Consider the following 20,426-nt stretch of genomic DNA (forward strand, 5'->3'; position numbering starts at 1 on the left):
ATTGAGGTGGTGGAGGTGTTGATGGGGGAGAGATTGAATTGGATTGAGGTGGGGAAGGTGTTGGTGGGTGAGGGATAGAATTGGATTGAGGTGTGGGTGGTGTTGGTGGGTGAGGGACGGAATTGGATTGAGGTGGGGAAGGTGTTGGTGGGTCAGGGATGGAATTGGATTGAGGTGTGGTTGGTGTTGGTGGGTGAGGGACGGAATTGGATTGAGGTGGGGGAGGTGTTGGTGGGGGAGGGATGGAATTGGATTGAGGTGGGGTAGTGTTTGTGGGGGAGGGATGGAATTGGATTGTGGTGGGGGAGATGAAGGTGGGTGAGGGATGGAATTGGACTGAGGTGTGCGAGGGATGGAATTGGATTGAGGTGTGGGAGGTGCTGGTGGGGGAGGGATGGAATTGGATTGAGGTGGGGATCTATTTGTGGGGGAGGTATGGAATTGGATTGAGGTGGGGGAGATGAAGGTGGGTGAGGGATGGAATTGGACTGAGGTGGGGGAGGGATGGAATTGGATTGAGGTGTGGGAGGTGCTGGTGGGGGAGGGATGGAATTGGATTGAGGTGTGGGAGGTGTTGGTGGGTGAGGGATGGAATTGGATTGAGGTGGGGGGAGGTGTTGATGGGGGAGGGATGGAATTGGATTGAGGTGTTGGTGGTGTTGGTGGGTGGGGGATGGAATTGGATTGAGGTGGGTGAGGGATGGAATTGGATTGAGGTGTGGGAGGTGTTGGTGGGTGAGGGACGGAATTGGATTGAGGTGGGGTAGGAATGGAATTGGATTGAGGTGGGGGGAGGTGTTGGTGGATGAGGGACGGAATTGGATTGAGTTGGGGGAGGGATGGAATTGGATTGAGGTGGGGGAGGTGTTGATGGCTGAGGGATGGAATTGGATTGAGGTGGGGGAGGTGTTGGTGGGTGAGCGACGGAATTGGTTTTAGGTCAGGAGATGTTGATGAGTGAGGGATGGAATTGGATTGAGGTGGTGGAGGTGTTGATGGGGGAGAGATTGAATTGGATTGAGGTGGGGAAGGTGTTGGTGGGTGAGGGATAGAATTGGATTGAGGTGTGGGTGGTGTTGGTGGGTGAGGGACGGAATTGGATTGAGGTGGGGAAGGTGTTGGTGGGTGAGGGATGGAATTGGATTGAGGTGTGGTTGGTGTTGGTGGGTGAGGGACGGAATTGGATTGAGGTGGGGGAGGTGTTGGTGAGGGAGGGATGGAATTGGATTGAGGTGGGGTAGTGTTTGTGGGGGAGGGATGGAATTGGATTGTGGTGGGGGAGATGAAGGTGGGTGAGGGATGGAATTGGACTGAGGTGTGCGAGGGATGGAATTGGATTGAGTTGGGGGAGATGAAGTTGGGTGAGGGACGGAATTGGATTGAGGTGGGGGAGGGATAGAATTGGATTGAGGTGTGGGAGGTGTTGGTGGGTGAGGGACGGAATTGGATTGAGGTGTGGGTGGTGTTGGTGGGGGAGGGATGGAATTGGATTGAGGTGGGTGTGTGTTTGTGGGGGAGAGATGGAATTGGATTGAGGTAGGGGAGGTGAAGTTGGGTGAGGGATGGAATTGGATTGAGGTGCGGGTGTGTTTGTGGGGGAGGGATGGAATTGGATTGAGGTGTGGGAGGTGCTGGTGGGGGAGGGATTGAATTGGATTGAGGTGGGGGTCTATTTGTGGGGGAGGTATGGAATTGGATTGAGGTGGGGGAGGTGAAGGTGGGTGAGGGATGGAATTGGACTGACTTGGGGGAAGGATGGAATTGGATTGAAGTGGTGGAGGTGTTGATGGAGGAGAGATTGAATTGGATTGAGGTGGGGAAGGTGTTGGTGGGTGAGGGATGGAATTGGATTGAGGTGGGTGAGGTGTTGATGGGGGAGTGATGGAATTGGATTGAGGTGGGGAAGTTGTTGGTGGGTGACGGACGGAATTGGATTGAGGTGGGGGAGGTGTTGGTGGGTGAGGGATGGAATTGCATTGAGGTGTGGGAGGTGTTGATGGGGGTGGGACAGAATTGGATTGAGGTGGGGGAGGTGTTGGTGGGTGATGGATGGAATTGGATTAAGGTGGGGGAGGTGTTAGTGGGTGAGGGAAGGAATTGGATTGAGGTAGGGGGAGGTGTTGGGTGAGAGATGGAATTGGATTGAGATGGGGGAGGTGTTGGGGGTGAGGGAAGGAATTGAATTGAGTTGGGGGGTGGTGAAGGTGGGTGAGGGATGGAATTGGATTGAGGTGGGGAGGTATTGGTGGGGGAGGGATGGAATTGGATTGATGTGGGGAGGTGTTGGTGGGGGAGTGATGGAATTGGATTGAGGTGGGGTAGGTGTTGGTGGGGGAGGGATGGAATTGGATTTCAGTGGGGGGAGGTGAAGGTGGGGGAGGGACGGAATTGGATTGAGGTGTGGGAGGTGTTGATGGGGGACGGACCGAATTGGATTAAGGTGAGGGAGGTGTTGGGTGAGGGCTGGAATTGGATTGAGGTGGCAGAGGTGTTGGTGGGTGAGGGATGGAATTGGATTGAGGTCGGGGAGGGGTTGGGGGGTGAGGGATGGAATTGGATTGAGGTGGGGGAGGGGATGGGGGGTGAGGGATGGAATTTTATTGAGGTGGGGGGAGGTGGAGGTGGGTGAGGGATGGAATTGGATTGAGGTGGGGAGGTATTTGTGGGGGAGAGATGGAATTGGATGGAGGTGGGAAGGTGTTGGTGGGGGAGTGATGGAATTGGATTGAGGTGGGGTAGGTGTTGGTCGGTGAGGGATGGAACTGGTTTGAGGTGTGGGAGGTGTTGGTGGGGGAGGGATGGAATTGGATTGAGGTGTGGGGAGGTGTTTGTGGGTGAGGGATGGAATTGGATTGAGGTGGGGGAGGTGTTGGTGGTTCAGGGATGGAATTGGTTTGAGGTGGGTGAGGGATGGAATTGGATTGAAGTGTGGGAGGTGTTGGTGTTTCAGGGATGGAATTGGTTTGAGGTGGGTGAGGGATGGAATTGGATTGAGGTGGGGGGAGGTGAAGGTGGGGGAGAGACGGAATTGGATTGACGTGTGGGAGGTGTTGGTGGGTGAGGGACGGAATTGGATTGAGGTGTGGGAGGTGTTGGTGGGTGAGGGATTGAATTGGATTGAGGTGGGGGAGGTGTTGGTGGGTGAGAGACGGAATTGGATTGAGGTGGGGGAGTATTTGTGGGGGAGGGATGGAATTGGATTGTGGTGGGGGAGATGAAGGTGGGTGAGGGATGGAATTGGACTGAGGTGTGCGAGGGATGGAATTGGATTGAGGTGGGGGAGATGAAGGTGGGTGAGGGACGGAATTGGATTAAGGTGGGAAAGGGATGGAATTGGATTGAGGTGTGGGAGGTGTTGGTGGGGTGAGGGACGGAATTGGATTGAGGTGGGGGAGGTGTTGGTGGGGGAGGGATGGAATTGGATTGAGGTGTGGGAAGTGTTGGTGGGTGAGGGTTGGAACTGGATTGACGTGGGGGAGGTATTGGTGGGTGAGGGATGGAATTGGATTGAGGTCGGGGAGGTGTTGGTGGGGGAGGGATGGAATTGGATTGAGGTGGGGGGAGGTGAAGGTGGGTGAGGGATGGAATTGGATTGAGGTGGGGGAGGTGTTGGTGGGTGAGGGATGGAATTGGATTGAGGTGGGGGAGGTGAAGGTGGGTGAGGGATAGAATTGGATTGAGGTGTGAGAGGGATGGAATTGGATTGAGGTGTGGGAGGTGTTGCTGGGTGAGGGACTGAATTGGATTGAGGTGTGGGTGGTGTTGGTGGGTGAGGGATAGAATTGGATTGAGGTGGGGGTCTATTTGTTGGGGAGGTATGGAATTGGATTGAGGTGGGGGAGATGAAGGTGGGTGAGGGATGGAATTGGACTGAGGTGGGTGAGGGATGGAATTGGATTGAGGTGTGGGAGGTGTTGGTGGGTGAGGGACGGAATTGGATTGAGGTGTGGGTGGTGTTGGTGGGGGAGGGATAGAATTGGATTGAGGTGGGTGTCTATTTGTGGGGGAGGTATGGAATTGGATTGAAGTGGGGGAGATGAAGGTGGGTGGGGGATGGAATTGGACTGAGGTGGGGGATTGATGGAATTGGATTGAGCTGTGGGAGGTGCTGGTGGGTGAGGGACAGAATTGGATTGAGGTGTGGGAGGTGTTGGTGGGGGAGGGATGGAATTGGATTGAGGTGGGGGGAGGTGAAGGTGGGTGAGGGACGGAATTGGATTGAGGTGTGGGAGTTGTTGGTGGGTGAGGGTTGGAACTGGATTGACTTGGGGGAGGTATTGGTGGGTGAGGGATGGAATTGGATTGAGGTGGGGGAGGGATGGAATTGGATTGAGGTGTGGGAGGTATGGTGGGTGAGGGTTGGAACTGGATTGACGTGGGGGAGGTATTGGTGGGTGAGGGATGGAATTGGATTGAGGTGGGGGAGGTGTTGGTGGGGGAGGGATGGAATTGGATTGAGGTGCGGGAGATGAAGGTGGGTGAGGGATGGAATTGGATTGAGGTGGGGGAGGTGTTGGTGGGTGAGAGACGGAATTGGATTGAGGTGGGGGAGGTGGTGGGTGAGGAATGGAATTGGATTGAGGTGGGGTCGTGTTTGTGGGGGAGGGATGGGATTGGATTGTGGTGGGGGAGATGAAGGTGGGTGAGGGATGGAATTGGACTGAGGTGTGCGAGGGATGGAATTGGATTGAGGTGGGGGAGATGAAGGTGGGTGAGGGACGGAATTGGATTGAGGTGGGAAAGGGATGGAATTGGATTGAGGTGTGGGAGGTGTTGGTGGGTGAGGGACGGAATTGGATTGAGGTGTGGGTGGTGTTGGTGGGGGAGGGATGGAATTGGATTGAGGTGGGTGTGTGTTTGTGGGGGAGAGATGGAATTGGATTGAGGTAGGGGAGGTGAAGGTGGGTGAGGGATGGAATTGGATTGAGGTGCGGGTGTGTTTGTGGGGGAGGGACGGAATTGGATTGAGGTGTGGGTGGTGTTGGTGGGGGAGGCATGGAATTGGATTGAGGTGGGGGTCTATTTGTGGGGGAGGGATGGAATTGGATTGAGGTGTGGGAGGTGCTGGTGGGTGAGGGATAGAATTGGATTGAGGTGGGGGAGGTGTTGGTGGGGGAGGGATGGAATTGGATTGAGGTGGGGGGAGGTGTTGATGGGGGAGGGATGGATTTGGATTGAGGTGTTGGTGGTGTTGGTGGGTGAGGGATGGAATTGGATTGAGGTGGGTGAGGGATGGAATTGAATTGAGGTGTGGGAGGTTTTGGTGGGTGAGGGACGGAATTGGATTGAGGTGGGGGAGGAATGGAATTGGATTGAGGTGCGGGTGTGTTTGTTGGGTAGGGATGGAATTGGATTGAGGTGTGTGTGGTGTTGGAGCGGGAGGGATCGAATTGAATTGAGGTGGAGGTCTATTTGTGGGGGAGGGATGGAATTGGATTGAGGTGTGGGAGGTGCTGGTGGGTGAGGGATGGAATTGGATTGAGGTGGGGGAGGTGTTGGTGAGGGAGGGATGGAATTGGATTGAGGTGTGGGAGGTGTTGGTGGGTGAGGGATGGAATTGGATTGAGTTGGGGGGAAGTGTTGATGGGGGAGGGATGGAATTGGATTGAGGTGTGGGAGGTGTTGGTGGGTGAGGGACGGAATTGGATTGTGGTGGGGGAGGAATGGAATTGGATTGAGGTGGGGGGAGGGATGGAATTGGATTGAGGTGGGGGAGGTGTTGATGGCTGAGGGATGGAATTGGATTGAGGTGGGGGAGGTGTTGGTGGGTGAGGGACGGAATTGGTTTTAGGTCGGGAGATGTTGATGGGTGAGGGATGGAATTGGATTGAGGTGGTGGAGGTGTTGATGGGGGAGAGATTGAATTGGATTGAGGTGGGGAAGTTGCTGGTGGGTGAGGGATGGAATTGGATTGAGGTGTGGGTCGTGTTGGTGGGTGAGGGACGGAATTGGATTGAGGTGGGGAGGGTGTTGGTGGGTGAGGGATGGAATTGGATTGAGGTGTTGGTGGTGTTGGTGGGTGAGGGACGGAATTGGATTGAGGTGGGGGAGGTGTTGGTGGGGGAGGGATGGAATTGGATTGAGGTGGGGGGAGGTGAAGGTGGGTGAGGGATGGAATTGTATTGAGGTGGGGTAGTGTTTGTGGGGGAGGGATGGAATTGAATTGTGGTGGGGGAGATGAAGGCGGGTGAGGGATGGAATTGGACTGAGGTGTACGAGGGATGGATTTGGATTGAGGTGGGGGAGATGAAGGTGGGTGAGGGACGGAATTGGATTGAGGTGGGGGAGGGATGGAATTGGATTGAGGTGTGGGAGGTGTTGGTGGGTGAGGGACGGAATTGGATTGAGGTGTGGGTGGTGTTGGTGGGGGTGGGATGGAATTGGATTGAGGTGGGTGTGTGTTTGTGGGGGAGAGATGGAATTGGATTGAGGTAGGGGTGGTGAAGGTGGGTGAGGGATGAATTGGATTGAGGTGCAGGTGTGTTTGTGTGGGAGGGATGGAATTGGATTGAAGTGTGGGTGGTGTTGGTGGGGGAGGGATAGAATTGGATTGAGGTGGGGGTCTATTTGTGGGGGAGGTATGGAATTGGATTGAGGTGGGGGAGATGAAGGTGGGTGAGGGATGGAATTGGTCTGAGGTGGGGGAGGGATGGAATTGGATTGAGGTGTGGGAGGTGCTGGTGGGTGAGGGACAGAATTTGATTGAGGTGTGGGAGGTGTTGGTGGGTGAGGGACGGAATTGGTTTGAAGTGGGGTTGGTGTTGGTGGGTTTCTCCTGGGAGATCCATTGTGCTGAGGTGGTTTCTTCTATTGCAGGGACAGAATGCCCCCCACCAGTGGTGGGCCCTGGAGTGGTGGCCTCTCCTTCCAAACCCAGCCACAAGATTGGGCAGAGGGTCTCCCTGTCCTGTTCTGTGTCCCTGACTTTGCACGGTCCCACCAGAATCACATGCAGCCCCAGTCTGCGGTGGGACCCTGATCCGCACGAAAGCAGGTGTGAGTCAGGTGAGTTGTCAGCGTTACACCCCCTCCCAACCCTCCAGGGATTCCTTCAGCTTTGGACCGATTGAAGGACACCCCGAAGTATGAGATGGGAGAGAGGGGAATGGAGCCCCGTGTACCTGTCCTGCTACTACAGACCCACACAGGGTCACTTGCCCTGTGCTCACCTTTTCCTTCAGTCTTCGAGCCCTGTAACTCACACTTTCCCCTCATCAGAATCCACCTATCACCTCCCCACTCCTTACTGTATCCATCTTTTACCAACCAACCTCTCACTGGATCCACTGACCACCTACATACACCTCACCTGGATCCACCTGACACTTAGTTGCACCTCATCTAGATACACCTATCACCTATCCACTCCTCACCTGGATACATCTATCACTGACATATAGAAACATAGAAACATAGAAAATAGGTGCAGGAGTAGGCTATTCGGCCCTTCGAGCCTGCACCGCCATTTATTATGATCATGGCTGATCATCCAACTCAGAACCCAGCCTTCCCTCCATACCCCCTGACCCCTGTAGCCACAAGGGCCATATCTAACTTCCTTTTAAACATAGCCAATGAACTGGCCTCAACAGTTTGCTGTGGCAGAGAATTCCACAGATTCACCACTCTCTGTGTGAAGAAGTTTTTCCTAATCTCGGTCCTAAAAGGCTTCCCCTCTATCCTCAAACTGTGACCCCTATCTCACCTGGATCCACATATCACCTATCTACTCCTGACCTGGATTCACCTACCACCTGATCACACCTCACCTGGATCCACCTGACACTTAGTTGCACCTCATCTAGATACACCTATCACCTATCCACTCCTCACCTGGATACATCTATCACTGACATATATCTCACCTGGATCCACATATCACCTATCTACTCCTGACCTGGATTCACCTACCACCTGATCACACCTCACCTGGATCCAGCTAGCATCTATCCACTCCTCAGCTGGATCCACCCATCACCTCCCAGTCCGTGTTGCTCCTCTCCGCCTCCCCTGCTTACACCAGCTACCTCTCCTCTACCCTCCCAGTTCCTGATGGAGGGTTTCCACCTGAAATACCCTCCTGCCCCTGTAGATGCTGCCCGACTGGGTCTCTGTAGTCACTTCTGATCGTTCACAGCCGGTGTCCGAACCTGACAATGATTCTTCACACAACCTGCCGCCCCCACAAACACCAGTGGCAGGGCAACTCTCACACTGCACAAGTGGAGGCTTGAGAGAGGTTGGAGGGCTTGGGACGCGGCCAGGACCCTTGGAACCTCACTGACCTCTTGCTCAGGACTCCCTCCTGTTTCATTTCAGCCCCCGAGCCGGAGGTCAGTCCACAACCTCAATGTCCCCCAGGGAAGAAGCTCGTGGAAATGGAGTGTGTCTGTAAAATGCCCTACGAGTGCAGGTATGGCAGCTCACCACATGCGGGGAGAGGCACGGGAAGGAGAGGAGGTGGACGAGGGGAGAGAACTGGGGTGGGGAGGGGGAGAGGGGTGAGGGTGAAGCTGAGGACGAGGGGGAGAAGGGAAGTAGCAGAGGGGAGGGGAGGTGGGGAGGAGGAAGGAAGAGGGGAGGAGGGAGGGAGGGGACGGGGAGAGGTAAGAGAGGAGGGGAAGGGGAGATAGGAGAGAGAGGAAGAGAAGACAGGAGGGGCAGAGGGGAGAGGGGAGGTGGGAGGGGGGAAAGGAAGAGGCTGGAGGGGGAGGGATTAAAGGGGCAGAGGTGAGAGGGGAGGTGGGAGGTGGGAGACAGAAGGGACAAAAGGGAGTGGGGAGTGGGAGAAGGGTGATGGGTGAGGGGAGGAGGGGAAGCGAAGCGAAAGGATGGGAGACCATTCAAACCTGCATCTACTGCTTCCATTGGCACCTTGTTCCAGACTCCTTCCACTCTGCCTCTGTATTTTCCCTTCTCTCCACACCCTCCCTCCCCCTTCCCTCAGTCTCCCCTGCTCACCCTCACACTGCCCTCTGAATGATCTCTCCTCACACAACACACCCAGCTCCAGACGGGATCTCAGCCTGGTGGCCTTCACGCCATTCCTCCACCACGTGTCCCTCTCTGTCCGAGAGACCAGGCCCAACACAATATTCCAGCGCAAGTCTCACAGGCGTGGTTCACGACTGGAGAAGGATATCTGTTCATGTTCCTGCATTCGATTTTTGCCTTTCTGCGAGCCAACATTCACTGACATACACCAGCTCTCCCAGGACAGACCGGGAGATTAACCAGACTTCAGTCTTTTCCTGATTTCAAATGGATGCAGACTAGGCTCTCCATCCGTCCGGGTCGACCGCGGGTGCTGTGTCCTAGCTGTCTGTGTGATACACAATCTAGGGCAGTGCGAAATGGAGAGCGGGCTGTTGCCCACGCAGCGGGGGTTTCTGATCAGAGTTTTCCTTCTGGATCTCAGTGGACTCTAAAAATCCCAACAGATTCACCAGGAAAGGTGAGAGAAGTTCATGAAATGATTATGTTTATAAAAACATAGAGTCTACAAAATGATAGACGTTATAAAATTCCAAGGGGCACAGATAGGATAAACACAGAACACTACAGTACACTTTGGCCCACAATGTTGTGCCCACTTTTTAACCTATTCCGAGATCAGTCTCTCACATAACCCGTCATTTTTCTATCATCCGTGTGCCTATCCAAGAGACTCTTAAATGTCCCCAATGTATCTGCCTCAAACACCACCCCCAGCAGGGTGTTCCACACACCCACCACTCTCTGTGTAAAAAACACACTTACCTCTGACATCCCCCCCTAAACATTACTCCAACCACTTTAAATTACGCCTCCTGGTACGGCCATTTCCGCCCTGGGAACAATCTTTGGCTGTCCGATCTTTGCCTCTTATCACCTCGCACACCTCTGTCAATGATACGAGCAGAAAGAGTTCATCTACAGTGCGGTGAAAGGAAGGAACGTGGGCTTGCTGTGCTTGTGAATAACAGATGGTATAATCCCGGTCACATTTCTGTGAAAGGACAAATCTGCAGTGCGGTCATCGAATTGCCTGCTGTGAGTTTGTGTCCGTGACTTCAGCCACGCCATATTGCTCATTGTCTGCAGTCTGCCTTCCTGACGCAGTCCCAATGCTACGTGTGACATCGTACACACTCCCACCGTGAGACTCCAGTCTCATTGCAGTACTGGGAGACTTCAACCATGTTCTCTCTTGACAACCCTACCCCCTTCAATCAGTTTCTCAATTATCATACAAGAGAAAGTAAAACACGGGATCTCCTGTAAGCAAATGTTAACGATGAATACAGATCCACGGCTCTCCCCCCATTTGGCCCCGCAGAAAGGGAGCCTTTAGATCAGGAGACGGGGAGGGTTGAAACATGCAGAGGGAGCTAAAGGAGAAGATCAGGGTAACTAGAGAGGAATACAGGAGAGAGCTGGAGAACGAGCTCGGTCAGGGTAGCACACGGGAGGTGTGGAGAGGTATGACAAACATCACTGGCTTCAATCAGCCGAGCTGTAGAGCCTCAGAATGCAGCCGTGAATAGGTTAATGAGTTAAACTAATTCTTCAATAGGTTTGACAATTGCCCTCCTGTTCATACACCCCTCAGCACACCAGTCCAGGTGCCAAGGTACCCAATGTTCTCTCAGCACCCTCCTCCTCACTCCAGTTTGACATATGGATGAACAACACAGGCTCCCACTGTCTGCAACCCCTCCTTGCCCTGCACCTACCATCCACACCTCCACACACCAACAGCTATCACCTTCCCCAGTCCCCACCTTCCACCAACTCCCCAGTCACCATGGACTCACCTTCACTGCTGAGCAGGTGAGAAGGGCTCTGGGGAAACTGGGGCACGCAAAGTATTGGTGTGAACCCCAGGTTCCTGAATGAGCGTGCTGAGCAGTTGTGTGGAGCTCTCCAGCGTATTTTCAATCTGAATCTCAGCCTGGAACGGGTCCTGACTGTGTGGAAAACACCATATGTGGTCCTAGTATCCAAATGGGCCAAGCAGAAGTCTTCAATGACTACCACCCAGTGGCCCTGACCTCATGGTTCAACCCTAGAGAGGCTGGTCCTGGCTCATCTCCGTCCCCTGGTCAGATCAGCCCTCGATTCCCTGCATTTTGCCTACCGGGAGCACACAGGAGTCGACGATGCTGTCATCTACCTGCTGAACAGAGCCTACTCCCATGTGGATAAGCAGGGCAGCACCATGAGGATCATGTTTTTTTATTCTTCAATAACATACAGCCATCATTGCCGGGGGAAAAGCTCCACTGACTGCAGCTTGGCACTTCCATTGTATCCTGGGTAATGAACTACCTGACTGGAAGACTACAGTTTGTGCAGCTTCAGAGCTGTGTGTCAGACTGGCTATAAGTAGCACCACAGGGGACTGTATTGACTCGCTTCCTGTTTACCCTGTATACCTAGGACTTTAGATACAACACTCAGTAATGTCATCTGCAGAAATTCTCTGATGACTCAGCAATAGTTGGGTGTATAAAGGGAACACAGGAGGATGAACACAGGGCCCTAGTGGAGGACTTTGTCAAATGGTGCAAGCTGAATCATCTGCAGCTCAGCATCAGTGAGACAAAGGAGATGCTGATGAACTTTAGGAAGTCTAAGCCTGCACTGCTCCCTGTTACTATTGATGGTGAGGTGTGGATGTGGTGAGGACCTACAAGTACCTGGGGGTGCACCTGGATGACAGATTTGAGTGGAGCACCAACACTGAGGCTGTGTACAAGAAGGGCCAGGGTCACCTCTACTTCTTGAGGAGACTGAGGTCCTTTGGAGTATACAGACCTCTCCTTCACATGTTCTACCAGTCTGCTGTCACGAGTATAATCTTCTATGTGGTAGTACGCTGGGGCAATGGCATCAACACGGGTGATGCCAACAGGGTCAATAAACTGATTAGAAAGGCTGGTTCTGTTATAAAAGTCAAACTGGACACACTGGGGGCTGTGGTGGAACAAAGGACCCTACGGAAAATCCTGGCAATTCTGGACAATGTTTCTCACCCTCTGCATGCCACATTGGCCGAATAGAGGAGCACGTTTAGTAATAGACCAAGACTACTGCGCTGCTCCAAAGGGTTCAAATGAGGTCATTCTTACCCTCGGCTATTAGGCTCAATAACAAGTCAACCTATAGCCGGGGAATGATGACCCCTACCTGTTAGACTGCTCGAGGTAACTTGTTTATTAATCTTCCTTGTTTCTCTTCTAATATCGGTATATCTGTGCTGTTGTAATGCTACTGTGGGACTGTAATTTCCGTTGGGATCAATAAAGTATCTATCTATCAAGTCACCTCTCATCCCCCTTCATCCATAGGGAAAAAAAGCCCTCATTCGCTCAATCTTTGCTCATAAGACATGCTCTCTTATCCAGGCAGCATCCTGGTAAATCTCCTCTGCACTCTCTCTAAAGCCTCCACACATCTCCCACAATGAGGCGACCAGAACTGAGCACAATGGATGAATTAGGTAAACTGATGATTCGGCCAGGAGAATGGCAGCCTGGTGCAGGGGCCCCAATGCACAGCCATTACAGTGGTTTGTAAACTCAGCAGCTCCATTGCGGACACAACTTCCCACATTATTGCTTTTTCTTGCACTATTTTATTGGATTTCGTAGCAATTTTCTACCTTGCACTGTACCGCTGCCACAAAACCGTTTCACGATGTAGGCCACGTTAGCGCGGCGCGATTACAGCTCGGGCCGCTCTGGGGTTTGGAGTCCAATTCCAGCGCTGTTTGTACGTTCTCGCTGTGACTGCGTGAGCTTCCTCCCGCAGTCCAACTAGGAAGTTAGTTGTTGATTGTAAATTGTCCCGTGATTAGGCTGCTGGTAAGTTGAGGGCTGATGGACTGTGTAGATCGGCGGACCAGAAGGACCTGTGTCTCTAAATAAACAAATAGTGCCGACTGCCACCGGGAAGAGTGGGGGGGGGCAGATACAATAGATGCTGTTAGACACGTGAGAAGGCAGGGAACGAGGGAGGGGAGAACTTAGTTAGATTTACAGTTCAGAATGAGCTACGTCGCCCAGCAGCCCACTGGCCTATTCACAGGTTAGAAACAGATGGCTGGGTGGAGATGCATCTCTACCAAAGGAGGTGTAAGGCGCTCCTTCTCTCCACGAGCCTGCAGGTCACCCTTGGGTGAGGTGTAGCACCTGCTTAGCCCCCCACCCCACTCCTCCCTCCCCGATCAGGGTCACGTGAAACCACGGGAACTGGTGGTAGATGGCCATATGAGTAGCTGGTGCACATCAAGTGGTGGAGCAGACTCGATGGGCCGAATGGCCGACTTCCTACCCGGGGGAAGCGACAGTGGCCGTGCCTCCGGCACAGAGTCTGGCCCTGTAGCTCAGAAGGGTAGGGCAAGGAAGAGGAGGGCAGTTGTGATAGGGGACTCGATAGTAAGGGGGTCAGATAGGCAATTCTGTGGACGCAGTCCAGAGACCCGGATGGTAGTTTGCCTCCCTGGTGCCAGGGTCCAGGATATTTCTGATCGTGTCCAAGATATCCTGAAGTGGGAGGGTGAGGAGCCAGAGGTCGTGGTACATATAGGTACCAATGACATAGGTAGGAAAAGGGATGAGGTCCTGAAAGGAGAATATAGGGAGCTAGGAAGGGAGTTGAGAAAAAGGACCGCAAAGGTAGTAATCTCGGGATTACTGCCTGTGCCACGCGACAGTGAGAGTACGAATGCGATGAGGTGGAGGATAAATGCATGGCTGAGGGATTGGAGCAGGGGGCAGGGATTCAAGTTTTTGGATCATTGGGACCTCTTTTGGCGCAGGCGTGACCTGTACAAAAAGGACGGGTTACACTTGAATCCTAGGGGGACCAATATCCTGGCAGGGAGATTAGCGGGGGCTACTGAGGTGACTTTAAACTAGAATGGTTGGGGGTTGGGAATCAAATTAAAGAGGCTAGGCGAGAGGAGGTTAGTTCACAACAGAGGGATGGGAACCAGTGCAGAGAGACAGGGGGGTGTAAAGTGAGCGTAGAAGCAAAAAGTACAAAGGAGAAAAGTAAAAGTGGCAGGCCGACAAATCCAGGGCAAGCATTAAAAAGGGCCACTTTTCAACATAATTGTATAAGGGCTAAGAGAGTTGTAAAAGAGCGCCTGAAGGCTTTATGTGTCAATGCAAGGAGCATTCGTAATAAGGTGGATGAATTGAAAGTGCAGATTGTTATTAATGATTATGATATAGTTGGGATCACAGAGACATGGCTCCAGGGTGACCAGGGATGGGAGCTCAACGTTCAGGGATATCCAATATTCAGGAGGGATAGACATGAAGGAAGGGGAGGTGGGGTGGTGTTGCTGGTTAAAGAAGAGATTAACGCAATAGAAAGGAAAGACATAAGCCGGGAAGATGTGGAATCGATATGGGTAGAGCTGCGTAACACTAAGGGGCAGAAGGCGCTGGTGGGAGTTGTGTACAGGCCACCTAACAGTAGTAGTGAGGTCAGAGATGGTATTAAACAGGAAATTAGAAATGTGTGCAATAAAGGAACAGCAGTTATAATGGGTGACTTCAATCTACACGTAGACTGAGTGAACCAAATTGGTAAAGGTGCTGAGGAAGAGGATTTCTTGGAATGTATGCGGGATGGTTTTTTGAACCAACATGTCGAGGAACCAACTAGAGAGCAGGCTATTCTGGACTGGGTTTTGAGCAATGAGGAAGGGTTAATTAGCAATCTTGTTGTGAGAGGCCCCTTGGGTAAGAGTGACCATAATATGGTGGAATTCTTCATTAAGATGGAGAGTGACATAGTTAATTCAGAAACAAAGGTTCTGAACTTAAAGAGGGGTAACTTTGAAGGTATGAGACGTGAATTGGCTAAGATAGACTGGCAAATGACACTTAAAGGATTGACGGTGGATATGCAATGGCAAGCATTTAAAGGTTGCATGGATGAACTACAACAATTGTTCATCCCAGTTTGGCAAAAGAATAACTCAAGGAAGGTAGTGCACCCGTGGCTGACAAGAGAAATTAGGGATAGTATCAATTCCAAAGAAGAAGCATACAAATTAGCCAGAGAAAGTGGCTCACCTGAGGACTGGGAGAAATTCAGAGTTCAGCAGAGGAGGACAAAGGGCTTAGTTAGGAAGGGGAAAAAAGATTATGAGAGAAAACTGGCAGGGAACATAAAAACTGACTGTAAAAGCTTTTATAGATATGTAAAAAGGAAAAGACTGGTAAAGACAAATGTAGGTCCCCTACAGACAGAAACAGGTGAATTGATTATGGGGAGCAAGGACATGGCAGACCAATTGAATAATTACTTTGGTTCTGTCTTCACCAAGGAGGACATAAATAATCTCCCAGAAATAGTAAGGGACAGAGGGTCCAGTGAGATGGAGGAACTGAGCGAAATACATTTTAGTAGGGAAGTGGTGTTAGGTAAATTGAAGGGATTGAAGGCAGATAAATCCCCAGGGCCAGATGGTCTGCATCCTAGAGTGCTTAAGGAAGTAGCCCAAGAAATAGTGGATGCATTAGTGATAATTTTTCAAAACTCGTTAGATTCTGGACTAGTTCCTGAGGATTGGAGGGTGGCTAATGTAACCCCACTTTTTAAAAAAGGAGGGAGAGAGAAACCTGGGAATTATAGACCGGTTAGCCTAACGTCGGTGGTAGGGAAACTGCTGGAGTCAGTTATCAAGGATGTGATAACAGCACATTTGGAAAGCGGTGAAATGATCGGACAAAGTCAGCATGGATTTGTGAAAGGAAAATCATGTCTGACGAATCTCACAGAATTTTTTGAGGATGTAACTAGTAGAGTGGATAGGGGAGAACCAGTGGATGTGGTATATTTGGATTTTCAAAAGGCTTTTGACAAGGTCCCACACAGGAGATTAGTGTGCAAACTTAAAGCACACGGTATTGGGGGTAAGGTATTGGTGTGGGTGGAGAATTGGTTAGCAGACAGGAAGCAAAGAGTGGGAATAAACGGGACCTTTTCAGAATGGCAGGCGGTGACTAGTGGGGTACCGCAAGGCTCAGTGCTGGGACCCCAGTTGTTTACAATATATATTAATGACTTGGATGAGGGAATTAAATGCAGCATCTCCAAGTTTGCGGATGACACGAAGCTGGGTGGCAGTGTTAGCAGTGAGGAGGATGCAGGGTGACTTGGATAGGTTGGGTGAGTGGGCAAATTCATGGCAGATGCAATTTAATGTGGATAAATGTGAAGTTATCCACTTTGGTGGCAAAAATAGGAAAACAGATTATTATCTGAATGGTGGCCGATTAGGAAAAGGGGAGGTGCAACGAGACCTGGGTGTCATTATACACCAGTCATTGAAAGTGGGCATGCAGGTACAGCAGGCGGTGAAAAAGGCGAATGGTATGCTGGCATTTATAGCGAGAGGATTCGAGTACAGGAGCAGGGAGGTACTATTGCAGTTGTACAAGGCCTTGGTGAGACCACACCTGGAGTATTGTGTGCAGTTTTGGTCCCCTACTCTGAGGAAAGACATCTTTGCCATAGAGGGAGTACAAAGAAGGTTCACCAGATTGATTCCTGGGATGGCAGGACTTTCATATGAAGAAAGACTGGATGAACTGGGCTTGTACTCGTTGGAATTTAGAAGATTGAGGGGGGATCTGATTGAAACGTATAAGATCCTAAAGGGATTGGACAGGCTAGATGCAGGAAGATTGTTCCCGATGTTGGGGAAGTCCAGAATGAGGGGTCACAGTTTGAGGATAGAGGGGAAGCCTTTTAGGACTGAGATTAGGAAAAACTTCTTCACACAGAGAGTGGTGAATCTGTGGAATTCTCTGTCACAGGAAACTGTTGAGGCCAGTTCATTGGCTATATTTAAGAGGGAGTTAGATATGGCCCTTGTGGCCACGGGGGTCAGGGGGTATGGAGGGAAGGCTGGGGCGGGGTTCTGAGTTGGATGATCAGCCATGATCATAATAAATGGCGGTGCAGGCTCGAAGGGCCGAATGGCCTACTCCTGCACCTATTTTCTATGTTTCTATGTTTCTGCTCCTTTGTCTTATGGTCCTGGTGATGCGATCACTGACGCCAGGCAGACAACCTCTGAAGAGTATTGATAATGGCTGGGGTCACCCATCTTGTAAAGACACGGCCCTGAGAACGGCAATGGCAAACCACTTCTGTAGAAAGATTTGCCAAAGAAAATCATGGTCATGAAAAGACTATGATCGCCCATGTCATACGAAGCGACACATAATGAACGAACAAACCAATCACAGGACAATTTACAATGACCAATTAACCTACAGTCCAGAACATCTTTGGACCGTGGAAAGAAACTGGAGCCTCAAATTGAAATCCACCGGCTCGCCAGAAGAACGTACAAACTTGCTTACAGAAGATGTCGGAGTTGAACTCCAAACTCTGAGCATTTTTAATTATTACGTATTGCAACCTCCTGCCGCAAAACAACAAATTTCCTTACAGGTGCCAGTGATATTAAACCTGATCGGCCTGTCTCTCCTCAGCGCCTCTCTGCCAGTCTGCGTGAGAGACGCAGGGAGTGGCCGTAACATGCTGTTAACCTGGTGTAAACTACAGTCGCTGCAGTGCCTGGGCCGAGCTTTCGCCTTGGCTGAGGATGCCGATTGCCCGGCCCCAAGCCTCATGGACAGACGCTGCGGGGCCTGCGCGCCCTGGGAGACGTGTGACGGTACGGATCCTCCGCTCATTGGTGAGGGGCAGCCCCTCCAAGACACAAGCATTGGGAGGGGTGGAGTGGAAACATCTGATGTCATTGAGTGAGGGAAATGGTAAGGAGGGAGGGGTAGTAAGAATGCAGGGGATGTTAGGAGGGAGCTGATCTCACTGTGGGAGGGTGGATGCAGTGAAGAGAGTCTCATTGTGGGAGGGTGGGTGGGCTGAGGAGGGTCTCCCTGTGTCCTGGGACAGTGGTGTGCTGAGGGTCAAGGCTGGTATTTGACGACCGCTCTCTCTCTCTCTCACTCTCTCCACAGCCCAGAGCGACCGCTGTGTGTGCTCAGAGGCAGCAGAGTGTACTCAGCCCGGGATTGAGTTCTGTGCCGAGCTGGAGGGCAGCGAGGGGGAGCAAACCCTTAGCGAGTGCCAGGCCGCTGTCCTGCAGTGTCGGGGTCAAGCCTTCAATCTCACCGCCTCGCATCCCTGTCCCTGACCACCGGGTACCTTCTCCCCTACACTGCCCATATACCCTTTCCCAGTCCCTCCCCCTACACTGCCCATATACCCTCTCCCTGTCCCTCTCGCTACACTGCCCACCGTTCGTGCCCTTGGCACAGTCCACAGCCCATATACCCTCTCCCTGACACTGCCCACCGTTCGTGCCCCTGGCACAGTCCACAGCCCATATACCCTCTCCCTGTCCCTCCCGTACACTGCCCACCGTTCGTGCCCCTGGCACAGTCCACAACACACCGCTCCACTGCTCTGGGCTGACACGCCATCCACTTCCCCACTGCCCGATATCCACATCTTACTCACAGCCCAACAACTCCCTCCACAAACCTCCACATCCTACCTTCCCTGCCCCCCTCAAACCTTCGTTCCTTCTGCCTCCAAGCCTCACCCTCCCTCAAATCAAGTGTAATTATCATTTACCCAGATATGGGCACAGCAAACAAAACGGTGTTCTGGGCCAAGGTGCAAAGCAGGTAGAATAGCGTAATTCAAAATGTCGAGCAAAGATGCAAATTCACTCTAAAACAACATAAATAGTCCAAGACCCTGAGAGACAATGTCCAGCGATCGATGGTGGAGTCTCCCGGCAATGGACAGACGTACGCATCCCAGCCTGTCATTCCACCACTCAAACACGGGGCAGCACTGTCAGGTGAGGCCGGGCCCACAGCCCAGTGCAGACACCACATCTCTCACCTGGTCTGCAGCAGCAGGCTAGCCCAAGCCTTGAGGCCTAGTTCTCGCTACAGCTCAGACTACACAGCTCCCATGTTGCCTGTCCCACCACCAGACAAAGGTAACAGGTCTGCGGCAACTTACATTATCACTGTCCAACGGGGTCCTGCGATATCAAGTGAAATGTCTGAGGCAATTTCCCACAGTTTTACTGCACCAACTCCGATGTTTCTGAGTAGCTGCAACACGGACTGCAGCCAGGTCAGTTCCTCTGGACCCAAACTGGATCCTCCGATATCCCAGCCATCTCCTTTCCGGTTGTAAGACCATCAGACATAGAAGCAGAATTAGGCCATTTGGCCCATCAAGTCTGCTCCACCATTCCATCATGGCTGATCCTGGATCCCAGTCAACCTCAAACACCTGCCTTCTCGCCATATCCTTCGATGCCCTGGCCGATCTATAAACGATCAACTTCCACCTTAAATATACCCACGGACTTGGCCTCCACTGCAGTCTGTGGCAGAGCATTCCACATATTCACTACTCTCTGGCTTAAAAAATTCCTCTTTACCCCTGTTTTAAATGATTGCCCCTCAATTTTGTGGCTGTGCCCTCTTGTTCTGGATACCCCTACCATAGGAAATGTCCTCTCCACATCCAGCCGATCTAGTCCTTTCAACATTCAGTAGAGTTCAATCAGATCCCCCCGCATTCTTGTAAATTCCAGTGAGTACAGGCCCAAAGCTGCCAAACGTTCCTCTTATGTGAATCATCATTGTGCACCTCCCCTGGACTATCTCCAATGACAACACATCCTTTCTGAGGTATGGCTCCTAAAACTGTTGTCAATACGCCAAGTGCACCCTGACTGGTGTCTTATAAAGACTCAGTATTATCTTCTTGCTTTTATATTCTGTTCCCCTTGAAATAAATGCCAACATAGCAATCGCCTTCTTCACCACAAACTCAACTTGTAAATTAACCTTCTGGGAGTCTTGCACGGGTACTCCTAAGTCGCTCTGCACCTGATGTTTGAACCTTCTCTCCATTTAGATAATAGTCCGCACCATTGAAACACCCTGGTTTCCTTGGCTGCGTAAGCTTAGGGAAGACAGTCTCCAAACTCGTGAGACTGAGGCGCGCTCGATCCCACCCCAAACCCTGGTTTGTGTGGATGCTGTGTCATTTGCAACCCTGTTGCAAATTAATGCCATGAAATAACAGATGTTACACTGCATACGATTAAAGGAATTACAAACGTATATTTATGGATCTTAACTGAAGGGTTAGTAAAGAATAACAAAAAGAAAAGCAACACACATCAAAGTTGCTGGTGAACGCAGCAGGCCAGGCAGCATCCGTAGGAAGAGGTACAGTCGACGTTTCAGGCCGAGACCCTTCGTCAGGACTAACTGAAGGAAGAGTTAGTAAGAGATTTGAAAGTGGGAGGGGGAGGGGGAGATCCAAAATGATAGGAGAAGACAGGAGGGGGAGGGATGGAACCAAGAGCTGGACAGGTGATTGGCAAAAGGGAATACGAGAGGATCATGGGA

At 51.6% G+C, this 20,426-nt stretch overlaps 1 protein-coding gene across 2 annotated transcripts in view; it reads left to right on the forward strand.

Annotated features, from left to right (window-relative positions):
- Positions 1-20,158, forward strand: part of LOC134347263 (complement component C7-like) — a 76,568-nt gene extending 56,410 nt beyond the window's left edge. The window contains exons 15-18 of one of the 2 annotated variants that reach the window (XM_063049637.1): positions 6,817-7,005; positions 8,320-8,413; positions 17,508-17,692; positions 17,997-20,158. In XM_063049637.1, the coding sequence (XP_062905707.1) occupies positions 6,817-7,005; positions 8,320-8,413; positions 17,508-17,692; positions 17,997-18,172 (644 nt within the window). In that variant the 3' untranslated portion in view covers positions 18,173-20,158. Of the gene's footprint in view, positions 1-6,816; positions 7,006-8,319; positions 8,414-10,591; positions 10,878-17,507; positions 17,693-17,996 lie in introns of those variants that run through there. The other variant, XM_063049638.1, reaches the window with a different exon arrangement.
- The last annotated feature ends 268 nt before the right edge of the window (positions 20,159-20,426 follow it).

Source organism: Mobula hypostoma, chromosome 5 (genome assembly GCF_963921235.1).
Source record: "Mobula hypostoma chromosome 5, sMobHyp1.1, whole genome shotgun sequence".
NCBI classification, from domain to species: Eukaryota; Metazoa; Chordata; class Chondrichthyes; order Myliobatiformes; family Myliobatidae; genus Mobula; species Mobula hypostoma.